The sequence below is a fragment of the Chelmon rostratus genome, chromosome 14 (genome assembly GCF_017976325.1).
Source record: "Chelmon rostratus isolate fCheRos1 chromosome 14, fCheRos1.pri, whole genome shotgun sequence".
NCBI classification, from domain to species: domain Eukaryota; kingdom Metazoa; phylum Chordata; class Actinopteri; order Chaetodontiformes; family Chaetodontidae; genus Chelmon; species Chelmon rostratus.
In genome coordinates, this window is record NC_055671.1 from 8,714,064 (window position 1) to 8,730,623 (window position 16,560).

The 16,560-nt window shown below is 39.9% G+C and overlaps 1 protein-coding gene across 1 annotated transcript; it reads left to right on the forward strand.

Annotated features, from left to right (window-relative positions):
* Nucleotides 1-402: 402 nt before the first annotated feature.
* zc3h12b (zinc finger CCCH-type containing 12B) lies at nucleotides 403-15,811 on the forward strand. The gene is made up of 6 exons (XM_041952605.1): nucleotides 403-457; nucleotides 5,393-6,191; nucleotides 6,320-6,459; nucleotides 6,771-7,005; nucleotides 7,311-7,417; nucleotides 7,528-15,811. The coding sequence occupies exons 2-6, from the start codon at nucleotides 5,557-5,559 to the stop codon at nucleotides 8,952-8,954; spliced, it is 2,544 nt and encodes an 847-aa protein (XP_041808539.1). The 5' UTR covers nucleotides 403-457; nucleotides 5,393-5,556; the 3' UTR covers nucleotides 8,955-15,811.
* Nucleotides 15,812-16,560: the final 749 nt, after the last annotated feature.

The following is a 16,560-nucleotide window of genomic DNA, read 5'->3' on the forward strand; positions in this document are numbered from 1 at the left end:
ACATGACTACTGTGGTCTGCTAGCCAGAACGACATGGGAATTACTCTTTGGAGTTTGGAGCAAGTTAGTTAATGCAATGAGAATAGACATTTTAATAAATTTGAGCTCATATTGTTATTCATTTGTTAAGCACTCCAGCCTTTGCTTGTTTGCGAGACTCCGTGTTCAGGGATATGTGCCTCATTCTCAGAAGGCAGCATTTACACAGGAATGGCACAATGACAGTTCTCAAACTATCGTCACAAGCAATAAAGAAAGCGTCATCAAAGCCCTGCGTTGATGAAACCTGTGATGGTGGAGCGGAAATCAAGTTTGTAACGGTGCTCTGACCCCGGCGTCTTTTCACGGCTGAGGTTACTTGTTTCCCTCGCGTTATCTGGCAACCCCGACCAAACTGCGACAGCGCCAATGGCAGCAAAACATAACTGTTACAGGCGAGGAGGATGACAGCAATAAGGTGAGATGGGCACCGTTAGCAGTGAGCGGTAGCAGTGATATCCGTGCAGATTGTGTGAAGAATCGTGTTGTGTTGCTCTGGCTTCACCTGCGTCTGAAATATTCAACGATCGTCAACTTTATCTCAAGTTACTGTAGTATTCCGGCAAAAAGGTTATCACACGCTCAGCAGCTAAAGCTAACTGATGTTAGCAAGCTGACGTTTAAGTTAGCCCGTGGAGCCACTGAGTTGGCTATTATCACTGTAGCTAACTACCTAGCTTTGCTACCGTTATCTAGATAAATAGAGACAGGGGTTGCCTGACAAGCATGGTGGTCAGCGTTAGCTTGCATTAACAATTATCTAATCGCTCTCCAGCCCTTGACCAACAAGATCAACCGAAATAGGTCGGTTGGTTTATGTAGCTAAAATGTTGACTCCCCAGCTGGCTAAGTAACGTTAGACTAGCTTGCTAGCGTATGCTAACCTAAACTCGGGGCCTAAGGGTGTTAAACCAGTTATCTCTAATCAAATCCAGCCAAAAAGGTGACGTCGTGTGCAGTCGTAACTGTTATAACGTTATTCGGGAAAGTGTATCGTAAGTATGAGATATCTTTAACTGTCATATTGTTTAACCTGCCTCCATTTCATCCCTCTCAACTCATGATGCTGTTGCTAATGATATCAAGCACTTCAGTTTTTTTTATTGACGTGTGAACTACTTCGCTGATGAATGCAATTATATAGTCCACCGAAGTTAAATCAGCCGTTCAGCAGGTGTCCTGTGTTGCCACTGTCATTGGGATCTATGTAGTCATTGAATTTGGTTGCACATTCACGTACTTTGCTGTTAAGTACGGACACAACTGGCTTAATGTGGGAATAGAGTTCAATCCCCACTTTTCTTTTTGCCTACTGTTAATATTTCATTGCTAAAGGGACAATTTCCTTAGTTGTTATTTTGGAATCATTCTGGTTTCCTAGTTTTTGAATCATGTAAGTAATTGAATAAGTCTGTAAAAGTTAAAATTCGCCTGCTAGACAAATGAATGAGAATAAGAACTTCTAATAGGTTAAGCAGAAGCTCACATTAATAGAGCATAGATGATTAAAACTTAATGCAGTGTTTATGACACTCACAGTACACTTAGGGACAAGATGGGGACATGGCATGAAGTATGAAGCAAGTTGTTGCCCAGAGTCACTTTCATGATAGTTGTCGTGTTCACTAACTCATACAAATATGCAGAATGGATACAGCTTCATTTCCTGCATTTGTGGTGCAAGGCAATGATCCTGATTATTATTGTTTTTTTGGGGGGGGTTGGCCTGTTTGTGAACGTACGTGCTAAGAGATGCAGAGTGATCCTCCATATCCCCCAACGCTTCAGTACTCTAAACTGACATGTGGCTAAATGTGTAATAAAAAGACTGTAAAGACTGACAGGTTATACTTTTCCTTCTGCTTGACTTTGAGCGTAACTGGTATAGTCTGCCTCCGTAGCAGGTGAACATAATGACATGGCTGCCTGCTAAGATAACAGCTAAAAATCCCCCTGCAGATGATCACCCTAGAAGACACAAAATGGATACTTAACAGGTTTGCGCACATCAGCACAAGCTGTTGACAATTAAGCTGTATGATTGGAAAAAAAAAAAAGCACATCATCTACCAGGATCATATGTAGGATTTTGGCGGTTTGGTAGTGTCAGTCCTTCAGAAATGGAGTGAATGATTACCAGCCAGCATTCAATCTCTCCACTGTAGCTTTAGAGATGTCACTTGTCTAATGAGTCTAAAGTGAGTTGGGAGTGCGTAGTGTCATCATCTGATCAAAGTAAATGGGAATGAGATCATATTGTTTTCTTGGTGAGAGTTTACTGTGACTTTCCCTTGGTTGTTTTAAAGCATTTTCATGTCCGAAAATCTTCACTCTTATCAATGCTTGTGTGTTTTTCTGCTTTTCAGCTCAGAGGAAAGTTATTTCTAGGCTAAGATCACATGCTCTCGTCACAGAGTACACTGATTAGGTGTTGAAGTAGCCAGTGTTGAAGAGCATCTCAGATTTGTCTGATCAGATAGCAAAACAGCAAACGGGAACCTTTAACCTTTTGTAGTAATTACTTTATTCTTTTCCGTTCTCTCATTGGTCTGTCTCAGCTGCTGGATCGTTTTTGTACAGTGGTGGCTGCACTGAACTCCAAATTTGTCAGTCTTAATTTCAAGATATCTAACTAGCCCAGGGGCACATGCGTGAAACCAGCACTAACCATAGTGCAGTTTATCTCTGCTTCATACTGGATACTATATAGGGTCAGCAATGTAAAAGATGGCTTCAGGGCCCTGCTTCACTTGTTGCTATGAAACAGAGCTACACGAGCCTGTGCATGTGCAGAGATAGTCTGGAGGCCTTGCTGAGTCTAAGCCTGTGAATCTGGAGGTGGAAGGGAAAGAATTGGAAGAGCTCCGCTCCCTTAAACATGTATTAATGTGGTCATAAAATGTCTTACATGGCAGTGGGTTGTGTGAGTTTACTGTTGAGCCCCACAACAGTGCCTCAGTATCCATCCCTTTTCAGCTAATAGTTTTAAATGTTCAAACCTGGGATTGTTTTCCATCATTGTCATTCTGTGATCAGTGCTAAAGCAGTTTTCACCACTGATGCTGAAAGCTTACACAAAACTCTGACATAACGACGTATACGTGTGTGGTCATAGATTGACCTTCAAAATATCTATCCACCCCCTGGCTCATCCATGAGTATGAGTCTTGTGTATTACCTGATGAGGGTGTTGCCAGTGACATAGTATTTGTAATTTCATTGCATGCACCAACATTGAAAGACAAAAACATAATTTATCACCTCATTTTTACACACACGTGCCTCTCCAGATTGATCTTTCTTTTTCAATGGTCAGCACTGATAGAGGTCTAAGTAATGTAGTTTTTTATATTATCAGATATGCTGTCTCAAGAGTTTTAGCGTAGAGTTGTAGTGTAGCTCTAAGTGTTCTGCATTTACTGACTGCCTGAAGAGAGATGATGAGCTGTGTTTGTGTTAGTCGTGACTGGTAAAAAGGAGTTAGCTGATGACAAGGCTGTGTTGCTAGGCAACGCACATCATGGGCTGCGCCTCTTGAAGCTCGAAGCTGGCTCTATCCTACTCTGCAAGACTGGGGGAAAGTGCAGTCTAGTGCTTGTGTTCATTAATGCACTTGTTATTAAGATTATTTGATTAATCCATATGCAAAAAGGAACACATGGAGCTGTTGACAGTTTGCATGTTTACACTGCATGCTCCCCTATTCCGCTTTACCATAAAACAGGTTTGTTCCCGAAGGAATTCCATTTGGATCGTGTGTCAGAGGGCAGGAGGTGCACTATTCAGCCCACACTTTGTCTCAGGTTGTGGTCATGCACTTACCCCGTGTGGGTCTGGTTCAAATGTTGCTTGCAAGACCAGTAAGGCTTTTGTGCCCATGGACACAAGGGTTGCTCTGCAGTGCATTAACTGGCTTTGTGCAGGAAGAATTGTGCATTTTAAAACCAGTAAGTAAGAGAGACAGGGAAGTTGGTGGGGATTTTGTTGTGTGTCGCATCTATATTTTCCCATATTGCACTTACAAGCAGGAGGAGATCAGTGACTGAGTCTATTGGTTGTCTGTATGTGCATGTTTATTGTGAAGAAGTACCAAAGGGAATTTTTGTAATGTTCACATGAATAGCTGATGCTATTACCACCCAGCCTTAGTAAATATCCACAGTTCTTTTCAGATTCATTGGTAACTCTCTCATTGTATACCAACAACAACTAGGGCACACAAGTTCACAAATGCAACGACATGCTTTGCTGTGGTTTGAATGTGCAGTTAGTTACAGCTTACTGCTTTAAGTACATCACTGGTTGTTCATTTGTAAGTGAGTTTATTGTAGCGACAGTTAACATTTTCCTCAGAACAGGAGTTACAGTCAGACAAAAAGTATTGCCTACAGTCTTGGCAGACATCTCAAACCGTTTAATCAACCAGTTTTAAAAAAAAATGCAAATTAAACAGAAGCTTAGGCTTGATTCGTTTGTGAACCACACCACCAAAACACAGTCATACAGAAAATAAACACACATAAGGTCATATTCAGATCAGCCCTTTTCCTGCACTGCTGTGGTTTTTAATTCGTTTGTTTGGGTAGGTGACTAATTTGCTTCATCTGTCTGATTGCTTTTGTCACCTTGCCCAGGAAAACAGTATTTCACACACATGTAGAATTTGTTGGTCTACCACAAGTCGGGTCGAGGGAGTTAAACCTTATTATGTTTTCATGTGAATTCACAACATAGTTGTTTTCATCTACATATTGTTTGTTTCTGTCAGACGACTGAACAAGTATGAAATAAGCCTAAACGTTACATGTTAACCAGCAGTCATTCCCAGAATGCTGTGCAGTGTTGAAAAAAATCCTTATTTTATATTTTTGAAGTCATCAGACAGTCAGCATAAATCCAGGTTAATGACAACAGCACTGCTGTGTACTCAACTATACTGACTTTTAAAACAAATAAATAAGATTAAACAGGATCAGAGGGTGTCCTCTCAACGCCGACGCTCAGTGGGATGGCTTAGGTCATTATTTTGCAAAAGTTCAATTAACACTGTACACGCTCAAACACAAAGTCAGCGATTGTAAGATTTACACACTCTGAAAGCTGTTTAACAGCCACAAAAACAGTTAGTCTGGTCAGGTTTTAGTATGGACAATTCACAAATTTTTGGACACACTCTAAGGTGCATTACAAGATAACTGAACTCACAAGCTTACAAGTTATTGCACTCAAGCTTTTTCAACTGTTTTTCCAAGCTGTCTTCTGAATGTAAGAAATATTATTAATGTTTTTAAAGTTAAGTAAAGCTTAACCCATCTTACTAATTGAAACTTCCTGTGTTTTTGCTCTCTTTCAGGATTTAATAGTTAGATTTTTGCCTACCCACATAGGGGAGACTGTGTTACTTTGGCTCTACACAAAGAGCCTGTAGCGCTGAAGTCCAGCATTGAGTATGATTACCTGGTTGCAGTGGAGGTGAGGAAGCATGGGGTGGAAATCTGAGGTGTCAAAACGAACGTGATGACAGCATGGTCAATGGTGGAGAGGCTCAAAATGGAAAAACGCCCATGGAGGGAGGAGAACATTGACTCAAGCGAGGCCCAGCTTGCCACTGACGATTCAGAGGATGGAAGCAGCTCGGAAAGTGAAGCAGAAGAGCAGCAATGCCAGAGGGTTCAAGTGAACAACAGTAGGTGTAAGAAGAAGGAGCCCTTGGCTGTCACAAAACCCCACCGGCAGCTCTGTCGCTCTCCATGCCTTGACCGGCCCAGTTTTTCCCAGAGTAGCACTGTGCAAGATTTTCGAGAGGATGAGACCAGCGCGGGTCCAGGGATCAAGACTGCCAGCGACAGAGAGTACCAGACAAAGATGGATTTTGCTTTGAAGTTGGGCTATTCGGGAGAGCAGGTGGAGACGGTGCTGAACAAGTTGGGTGCTGCTGCGCTTATCAACGATGTTCTTGCTGAGTTAGTAAGGCTTGGAAACAAAGTAGAGCCTGAAATTCAACCTTGCAGCAGTACAGCGAGCACATCAATATCACGGACCCCCTGTGTTAAAGAGACTGTTAGTCCAGAGGTGTCAGTGGAAGAGGACTCCGTGGATACCTTTGATAACCTCAGGCCCATCGTTATTGATGGCTCAAATGTGGCAATGAGGTAAGACACTAACAAACGCTCATATTTAATTGGTCCGTGTTTCATTTGGAATGCACTTCGGTTCTGAAACATTTTCCTCTAACGGATGACTTAATTAGACCTTAATACCACACTGCTTTGTTTTCTAGCCATGGAAACAAAGAGGTGTTCTCTTGCCGTGGTATCCAACTTGCTGTTGAATGGTTCTTGGAGAAAGGACACAAAGACATCACTGTGTTTGTCCCAGCCTGGAGAAAGGAGCAGTCGAGGCCTGATGCCCTCATCACAGGTAGTATAGCTTTTTAGGCAGTTGCTATTTGAAGTTAGATTTAGTAGTTTGTAAGTTTTTGTTAGTGAATTGTCGAAGCAATGTCTACTGTAGGACAGGGCAACACTCAACCTGTTTTCTTGGTATTTGGTCAGGGTCAGTAAGAAAGATGTGCTGGGACTCTCCACATCGTGTTCAATGATAAAGTACCATAATATACCCTAATGCATACCATTGCCATCCAAAATACATTGTGATTTTGTTTTTGGTTATTTTTGATGGAATTATGCTGAACTGTTTACCTTAAAACTTACTTGGAACTCCTCTTTCAGATCAAGAAATATTGCGCAAGCTGGAAAAAGAAAAGATCCTGGTTTTCACCCCATCTCGGAGAGTTCAAGGCCGGAGAGTGGTGTGCTATGATGATCGCTTCATAGTGAAGCTGGCTTATGATTCTGATGGAATTATTGTGTCAAATGACAACTACAGGGACTTGCAAAATGAGAAGCCAGAGTGGAAGAAGTTCATAGAAGAGCGTCTCCTAATGTACTCGTTTGTCAATGACAAGTAAGAGACCGTGATGCATTCTTCTGGTTGCCAAATTCTGTGTCATCTTGGATTCTTTCACCCGATGAATATAGCCAGAGATTTTGATGATATAAGATATCTCCCCCACTACATTGCAAACTATTTTTATATCAAAGTTGGTTAGAAGTATATATATGATTATTTATTAAAAACATTTAAACAGTTTATCTGTGCAATAAACTGTTTAGTCATTGTGTTATTTGAAAGTTGAGACCAGTTTTGTGGCATTGACTCTATGCTGGAAATAATATTGCTGACATTTAATAATGAAATACTATGAATAGGTTTATGCCGCCTGATGATCCGCTGGGAAGACATGGTCCAAGCTTAGAAAATTTCCTCCGCAAGCGTCCAGTTGTACCAGAGCACAAAAAGCAACCATGCCCCTATGGTAAGTTCCCTAAATATAATTTCAAAGCTGTCTCTGAATAATGTTGCATTTCTGTCGGCATAATTTCTAATGTTTAATTCTCGTCTTGATCTACTCTTTCTTTAAACAAGGAAAAAAGTGCACATATGGACACAAGTGCAAGTACTATCATCCAGAGCGTGTCAACCAGCCACAGCGGTCAGTGGCTGATGAACTACGGGCCTTTGCCAAATTGTCTGCGGTGAAGACAATGAGTGAGGGGGCTTTAGCTAAATGTGGCACTGGCCCGGTAACTGCAAAGGGGGACAGCAACTCAGAGGCCAAACGTGTGGCACCCAAACGTCAGTCTGACCCCAGTATTCGCTCAGTGGCCTGTGAACCTCCAGAGGCACTGTCCGTTGTTAGGAAGTCTGAGACAAATTCAGTGCCTTCCCTTGTATCTGCTCTCAGTGTGCCCACCATGCAGCCTGTGAAGAGCCACGCAGCTGGGGCCTTGAACACACGATCAGCCAGCAGCCCAGTGCCAGGGTCTTTGCAGTTCGCGCACAGTTCTCTGGAGCACATGTCCAGTGTACAGTACCCTCCTATTTTAGTTACTAATAGTCATGGGGCCTCTGTGACATACAGTGAACAGTTCCCAAAGTATGACTCGGTTAGCGACCATGGATATTATTCACTGCACAGTGATTTTTCAAATATGAGCATGAGCAGCATGCATAATGTCGACAGTTTCTGTAGCATGGAGCACGAGCATGGTGTGTATCAGAGAAATCCCAGCCACTGCCCTGAATCCTGCCTCAGCCATTCGAACAGTGACTCGTTCTCCTCTTACGGGGATATGTACCCAAGCTCTGTTGACAGTAGCTTAGAGGAGAGCATGAAGGGGCAGCAGCAGTCTTCTGCACAAGGTAGGATGCAAACTTTCTCCCATGGGTTTCGCCATGAAGCACTGACCAGAGTACAGAGTTACGGACCAGAGGAACCCAAGCAAGGCCCCCGTAAGCAGTCCGGGTCTCATCTAGCGCCACATATCCAGCACGTTGCAGTGGGAGCCAGGTCTAGCTGTCCTGGAGACTATCCCCTGACTCAGAATGTCCTCCCACCTTTGTCCTCACAGCCCACACGGTCTCTCGGCATGACTCGCATGGACAGCATATCAGATTCAAGGCTATATGATAGCAACCCAATGAGACAGAGGCGACCTCCACTGTGCCGCGAGCAGCATGCAAGCTGGGACCCTCTGCCTTGTGGTAACGAGTCCTACGGATATCATTCATATCCTCTTAGTAACAGCCTGATGCCGTGTTGTGAGAGGGTGATGGTCCGCAGCATGCCAGACAAGATGGAACAAATCTGGAACTCACCATGGGAGATGCCATCTGCAGTTGAACACCAAGAGCGGTATGTAATCCCAGACCACCAGTACCAAACATATCGGAACCTTTGTAACATCTTTCCTGCTTACGTAGTCCACTCAGTAATGGAGAAGAACCCTCATTTGACAGATCCACAACAGCTCGCCGCTGTCATTGTTACTAAACTGAGGTCATGTCATTGAGCAGTTAATCTTATTAAACATTCAGCAGTGATGTGATAAGGGAAATACAGATTCTGATTGCAAAGATAGGCACTTGTTAAATGTTGCTGTGTGCGCAACATCTGCCCTCAGGAGTTTTTTTTTTTTTAATATCTCGGGTGGGAAATCTGGATCAGATTTTACATCACTAAGATGACAGAGAAGTTATCAGCATAGAGGAAGTTTGTCTAATAAGTTTATCTCAAATTGTAACACTTTTTCCATATGAAAGCTACGTTTTTATATGAAGTGTGGTGCAGTTGACATGAGGTAACACCTTATTAGAAATCTGGTTTATAACACATTCATACTGCCTGAGCAGGAGCTGCATAGCAGCTTAGTACAATATCCATCATTATCTGAACCTTTGTTCAACAGCACTAACTCTAAAAAATAGATAGAAGATAGTCAGCTAACATTTGGCAGAACTGTTGAATGTCCCTTAGATCAATTCTTAATGTGCTGATTTAATTGAGTACATGTTGTATAAAATTGATGTATGGATCCCCAAAGTGTTAAGTAATGAATCGATATTTATGGAAAAATAATAACAGGAATAAATTGGGCAAAATCTGAAGTAAATACAACAATAATTTGTGAAATAATTTAAGAAATGATCCAAACTCAATTTGCTGTTATGTTATTTCATTATTCTTATCTTCAGAATTTTTTAGAAGTTAAATTTTGGTTACTAATTGACTTTTCCCCCACTTACACTTTAACAATGTCACATTTCTTAATGTTACTTTTTATTTCATAATGTCACTTTTCATGACAGTGGTGTTGTCACCCCCCTCTCCCCTTACAATCACATGCCCCTTCCCTCTGTTAGTCATGCAAACGTAACAACTATCAGATTAGCCAATCAGCTCTGTTAGCCAGAGCAACAATGTCAAAATCATTCTCAATTGACTATCTAGCTGCCACTGTAAATAAATGTGTCTTTATGAAATAAAACTTCACAAAGTTAGTCACATTTGTTTCATAATTTCTTTCCTTTATTTGGTTATATTGATTTCTTTGGGGTTCCATAATTATGATGGCCAGCTGGTTAACAATCATACGCTGAGCTAACATTTACTATAATACTGAACCTTTTCCTCATGTAAGTCAATGTGGAAGAAGGGGATCAGTAAACACGTTAGCTACATGGCCACACAGTAAAATTGGAAGTTATAACTCTGCATCATCTCCCACATTTGCCTGATTAAATCAGACATAAAATTACGTCAGCACTGGACACCATGTAGCTTTTATGAAGATCTCGTTCAGGCACTGTGAATGTGTTATGAAAGGCATCTAAAGTGTTTCTGGTGCAGTTGAACTATAAATAACCTTGCTTAGGTCTGCCTCTGCTGTAAATAATTCTTGTGACTTTTTTGTGCATTTATTTTGAAGATAAGTAAAAGGGAGGTAGATACATACCTCACAGCATGAACTATGACATTTAATGGCCTTATATCTGAATGACCTCACGCTTTAGTCATTGTCTGATTGGTTTCAATGAAAGTCTTAGTCATTGAAGCCTCCTATTTTCAAGTGTAAAGCACTATCTCAGTATCTAAAGAGATATATTTTCTCAGCCTCACTTAACAAAGCTACTATTTTGGTAGAATTTGACAGTGCACAAACAAGCCAAAAAAGAGATTTGACTTGTATACTTGTGCACATATCTATGTACATATAATCACACAAAAGCCATTATTTCAAAGTCATTTATAAGCTGCTAAATAATGCCAAAAAAAGATAGATTTATATAGTGTCAGTATTCTACATAACTTTACATTTTGGTTCACAGAATCGATTGAATTAGAAGATAAACTAACATCTGTGTTTGGATAATTTCCTATGGTGTACTGTATAGTTACCTTTCTGATTTTATTGGATGCTAGGTCCAGGATTTTCCTATTTATATATTTGTCAAATTTGTTGTGCTGATTCTTTTCAATGTGAAAATATTCAAAGTATCTTTGTTTCAAACAGTAGCTCTAATGGACTCCTTCAAGTTGTCAGTGGAGCAGTTTGTTTTCAGCAGCAGGTTAAATGTGTTTCAAAGACTGCTTTTACATGCACTTAAGAAGTCTGATGATTTCTGACATTTGGTTAAGTTTAAGGCATTGGAGAAACTTGGTGTCTGATTGAATTTGTACACTTTGTAAAGGGTTGGGGTTTTTTTGCATGTGCTAACATGCATGATGGAGACATGGGATGGGGAAGGTTATGTTGTTACTATGCCCATGCATCATTGCAGTTAATAATTAAATTCTAAAGTCTGATTTCCCTCAACAAGTCTCTTAGATAACATATTAGATACACTTAAAATATAGCAAACTTTTGTTTTTAAAGAAATCAGACTGTTGCAGTGCATCAAAACAAGTTGTCCAATTTCTTGTCTTAACCTTACTTTTGACTTCTACCTGGTTTCTTATGTGCATGTAAACATGGTGAAACTTTGAGAATGGATTTCACCGTGCTGTGACATGACTTAGATAAGGACAAGTTGGAGAAATGTACTATACGAGGTGGAAATAGTGTTTCCCATCACCGTTTAAGTGTTTGCACAAGGCATTCTCCAACAGACTGAAAATTTACCTGATGTTACACTTGTCAGATAAAATGCTTAAAATCTGTTTGGATCAGTTTGGCCTGGGAGGGAGTTAAATATTGGACTCATTTTATGATATCTTGTAGAGTGTGAGGTTTCAATAATTGTATAAAAAATGAAATGAATGCTAGAAAGCATGTTGAAGATTACATTTACTGTATGGCTTTTTATGGGAGGCTGAATTGCTCAAATACAGATGTACAGTACGCATACATGCAGCCGGTCTCCAAGGATCATGGAAGGGTTCGGCTGTGCCTTGCAGCACACTGCTCTCAGGATGCTTTCAATTTTCTAATTTTCAGTCTTGCCCTGCCAAAAATCAGTGGTTGCTGGCAAGAGTCTGACCTAGTAGTGATATATTTTGTGAAAATCCTACATGTAACATGTAGTACCTTAAAGTTAGTTCTGTACAGTTTAAACGTGGAGATGGCATTGCAAAACTTTGTACTTTTTATGTATATCCTTGTTATGCACCTTGAGATCTAGAAAATTGGGCTAATAGGGTGGCTTTATGAGATGCAGCTTTAATCGGATGACGTGATGTTGGTGTCCATAAGGGTGTCAAGTTTCCATGCAACCAAAAGTGTTTGTTTGACGTTTGGTATTGCCCCCACGTCATCAGGTCGAACCTATGATTACTCACAAAAAAAAAAGAACTGACATGGGGGCATTAACATCAGTTTTGCTCAGCACATTCATGCTGAGTTAGGATCAGCCAACTCCCTTGATTTCAGCGATCTATTGCCTCTTCTCTACCCCCCACCCTCAGGACAAGGTGCAACATGAAACATTCTGCCTACAATTGCAGAGAGGTTGTAGCGTGTAAAGCCATCCCTAATAGCAAGATCATGCTTTGAGTGCCTTTAAAGGGAAATGCCACTTACTTTGAGGATTCAGGTATGGTACCCCTAGGCCTGCTATTGAATTGCATGACTGAGCGCAAACAATTTAGTCAGTATAGTATCACATGCATGTGACGGAGAGGAAAGAGAGAAAGTTTATTGTTTTGGTGTTTTATTATCTTAATAAATAATTTAAAAACACAAAGGGAAGTGATGATGAGCTCAAACACAAAGTCTAGAAAGTTGGGCTCCCGTCTGTAGTTCATGGAGAAGCATCAGGCTATGTTTTGATGACATCACAGACCCAAATATCTGTCCTTTGATTCAGAAACGTGTTCATGATCACAAAGAAAAAAATGTATGAGAATTGTTAAACTGAGTGGTATTACTCTTTAACAAGGCTAATTATGTCAGCCTGACTTTGTCGCATTGGTGGTGCTTCAAAAATATATATTTCTTTATAATGTTTAGGTACAACCGTCGTATATGAACAGACATAAAGAAAAAAAAACAAAAAACATTTGAATGTGTTTTGCCCAAGTGAATTTTGGGCTTTGCTGACTTTGTTTTTTCATGAAAAAAGACAAGGCCACTTAAGGCCGACTGTCTGTTCATGAGAAGGTGAAACAAACTGCCTACATGTTTCTTCATGTGAAACAATCAGATTGCAAGGCTGCTGTCAAGGTTGTTTCTGGCATTTGGCTAAAAGTTTGCGTGCCGTCCTTTTTCCTTGACGTGGTTGAATTGTCACAGATTCTCAGTGCAGTAAGACTGAAGTACTGTGTGCCATCACTGATCCAAGAAACAACTCTAAAACTAAAAATATCAACAACATTGTGTCTCGGCTTTAATATGGCGTTATAATATGTGATAGTGAGATCTTTCTTTTACCTAAACCCTGGAATAGTCCATTGCCCAGAGTCGATTTACTTCGATGTGGAAAGGAAGTGTACTGTAGACCACAACACAAATCTACCACAGTGAAAACAGTCAGGGTTCATTACAGTGATTTGTTTTCATTGTAAAAATGTTATTTTGGGTATTAGCAGGTAAATCAGTGGGTAGATTGAGTGATGTTCACAGACAATTCATGCAGTTTATGACAAAATATACGGTATGTCGTATACATGCAGTATGTATGAGCATACGTATACATATATTAATGTCAAGTCAATTTAAATATGGATCAGTTTCAATATGTTGGCCCTTAAAACCACCAATCAGTTTATGGTTTCATAAACATGTGGACATGCAGATTTTGTTCACAGCCTTATGTTTTACTGGTTCTGGCATAGTGCCACATTGCTAGCACTTCTCTGTAATTAGGTAAAATGCACTCGTGGACAATGAGAGCTTAACAAGTATTAGAGCAAATTCACATTCAAAGCCCAGTGGCTGTTAAAGGTGTGTTCATAAGGCTGAAATAGCATTGATGGTAGCTGCCCTAATCCTAAAGCGTGGACTCCGCGTTCCCGGATTAGATCTGGAGATTTGCCCAACATGAACAAAAGGGAAGAGAAATGTGGAGGCATAAATTTGATTGCTGGGCTTTCATTGATTTTTCTGTCTTTTTTAGAAATATCTCAAATTGGTCTCTGTTCCTAAGACTCCTTCCAAAAGGTTCTGTGTTCGCTGGGCAATACACTACTTCCAGGCCAAAAATAAAAGTCTCACTGTTGTTACAAAAGAGTTTCAATAAACCAGTCCAGTGTTTTACTGCTTTGCTGAAAGGTTACGCTAAAGGCCAGAACGGTGGTTCATAGTCCCCACCCTCCCTTTGAAAGTGCCGCAAACAACTAAGCCACAAATGTCTAGAATTGACTTTTGCTTGTTGATACAAATTGTATCTATACCTTGAATGTAACAAAATATGAAATGTATAATATGAACATAGTTTTATTTAAATAAAGGGGAAAAACATCAATGCCATAATGTTTGTGACACTGTGTGTCACTGGGAGTAGCCCATTGGTATGTACTAATTCTTACTGGGTACAGTAGTTAACTTACAGGGACATTTACGTGCTACGTCAAAGTGCACAGATACCCTGTGTACAGCAGTAAGCATCATGTCCTCTCTGTAAATAGTCACACGTGTGTGTGTATATATATAGAAAGCGATATGTAAATGTAACAGTAACAGTTACTTCAGTTGTTCAAATACTTAGATGATTTCTGTGTTGTAACCTGTGCACCTTGGTAAAGTGCATCTATTTCCTCTTAACTGACATGTCTGCTTTACGCTACTTTAATGGGAATTTGAATATTTTTGAATATATTTTGCCTAATAAAACATGCCAAAGTTCTTCTTCGGTGGCTTTGTCAAACATGATTTCTTGTGATTCAACACACGGGTTGTCATGCAGTGAAATGTATATTTCAGGTGACAAATGATATATATTCCACACAATGTAAACTAAGAGTAACTTAACACTAAACACAAATCTGTGTCTAGCCTGACAGTTGGAACAGTTAAAAGCATAGTAGAGAAACTGCAGTATCAGCGGAGTACTGGAGGGTAAATTCTGTACCAGTTCGTACTCAGATTTGTGTTTGATGTTTAATGCTCTTTTAAGATACAGAGCCTTTGAAAACAGGAATTTTTTGGAGTGTTTGGCTGTTGATTTAATGACGAACCCTGTATGTTGACAAAGCAGAGGTGTGTTGAATTAATTAATTTAATTATTCACCAACTGTAATTTCATCATTTTGGGCCACTTTGCATACTGTCGTTTGACATGAACAGTCTGTAGATTTTAGCTGGCCCTATGGGAAGTAGACTTGTGCTATTTTCAAGATGGTAAGACTGATAATGTCAATATAAAATTAACTTGAGTTCAGTATCAGTTGTTAATGACGAAGATCAAGACCAAAGTGATTTTTGATGTGCACACATTACGTACCGCTTATGGTAATTGGTTCAAACACAGAAACAGCTGTGGTCAAATAATTGTGAGCCCCTTGCCGTCTTACATTTTCTGCTTCCGTATAATTCAAAAATTGAATTATTGGTGTGGAAAATGCCGCAACAAGAGGCACACGCATTTGAACATGGCTGTACGTATATACAGTGTAATACTCAGGTTAAGTCACACAAACATTTGAAATTACACACTTGGTTGTTTTCTATATTGAGAAATGCAGTGGTCACATTTCTGAAGTCGTGCAGGTCTCCTGTTTGAGCAGATCACTGTGTCTGCAATGTAAAAAGGGAAATATAAAGCAAGTTTTTTTGTGTTGTGATGATCTGCAGTATTGTAATCCACACTGACTGGAAAGCATTGCTTTTATAGACCAAAATATACAAAAATAGACTATTTGGGTCTGTGGGCTCAAACAAAATGTAAGTCTTAATGACAAAATGTGTTTCTCTCCATAAATAAAGCAAAATTCTGTTGAAACTGTGTTTCTTTTTTTTTTTTTAATTGAACAGGAAAGAGAGCTGACAAGATTGCAAAAGCACAACTGTGTTCAGAGTGTTGTGTGGCAACCGGTCATTTTCCTGAATAAAATGTCATATTAAACTTTAGAAACTGTGCTGTCTGAGGTGAAGAAGGGTAAAATAAATAACAAAATACTTTCTTTTGTTGAAAGTATCTCTGCATGCTTACTGATCGATATCCATCAACCTATAACATTTCCTGGGATTCAAGCCTTTTCTGTGCAAACTATTCAATAACTATCACACATCTTGAAAAGTGAGGTGAATCCAGCTTAGATTCCCGTCATACTAGAACAATAACATCATACCTTCTCCGAGACAGCTGAATAGATGCCTTGAAATGGCTGTTCAGTGAAAACAGTTTCCATTGTTTATTAGAGGAAATTAAAGAAAAGTTAGAAACAATGGAGCCAAAGAAAGTAATATCTTATTTCTGAGCAACTCATTGTGTAATGTTGTCAGATATTTGGTGGTATGGAAAGCCCAGTTGAATTAAAAAGTAGTCTGCAAGCAACTCATCAACATCAATAAAAGATGCAAGCCGTGTGTCATTTTTGTGGCAGATGTTTTTCATACAGCATCTTTAAAATGATGCTGAATTCATCTTGAATTCTCTGGAACGTGTACGGTTCATCAAAGGCCACATTATTATTTTTTTTCCCTCACATATCTGTTGCCTGATCCCATCTGAATGCACAGC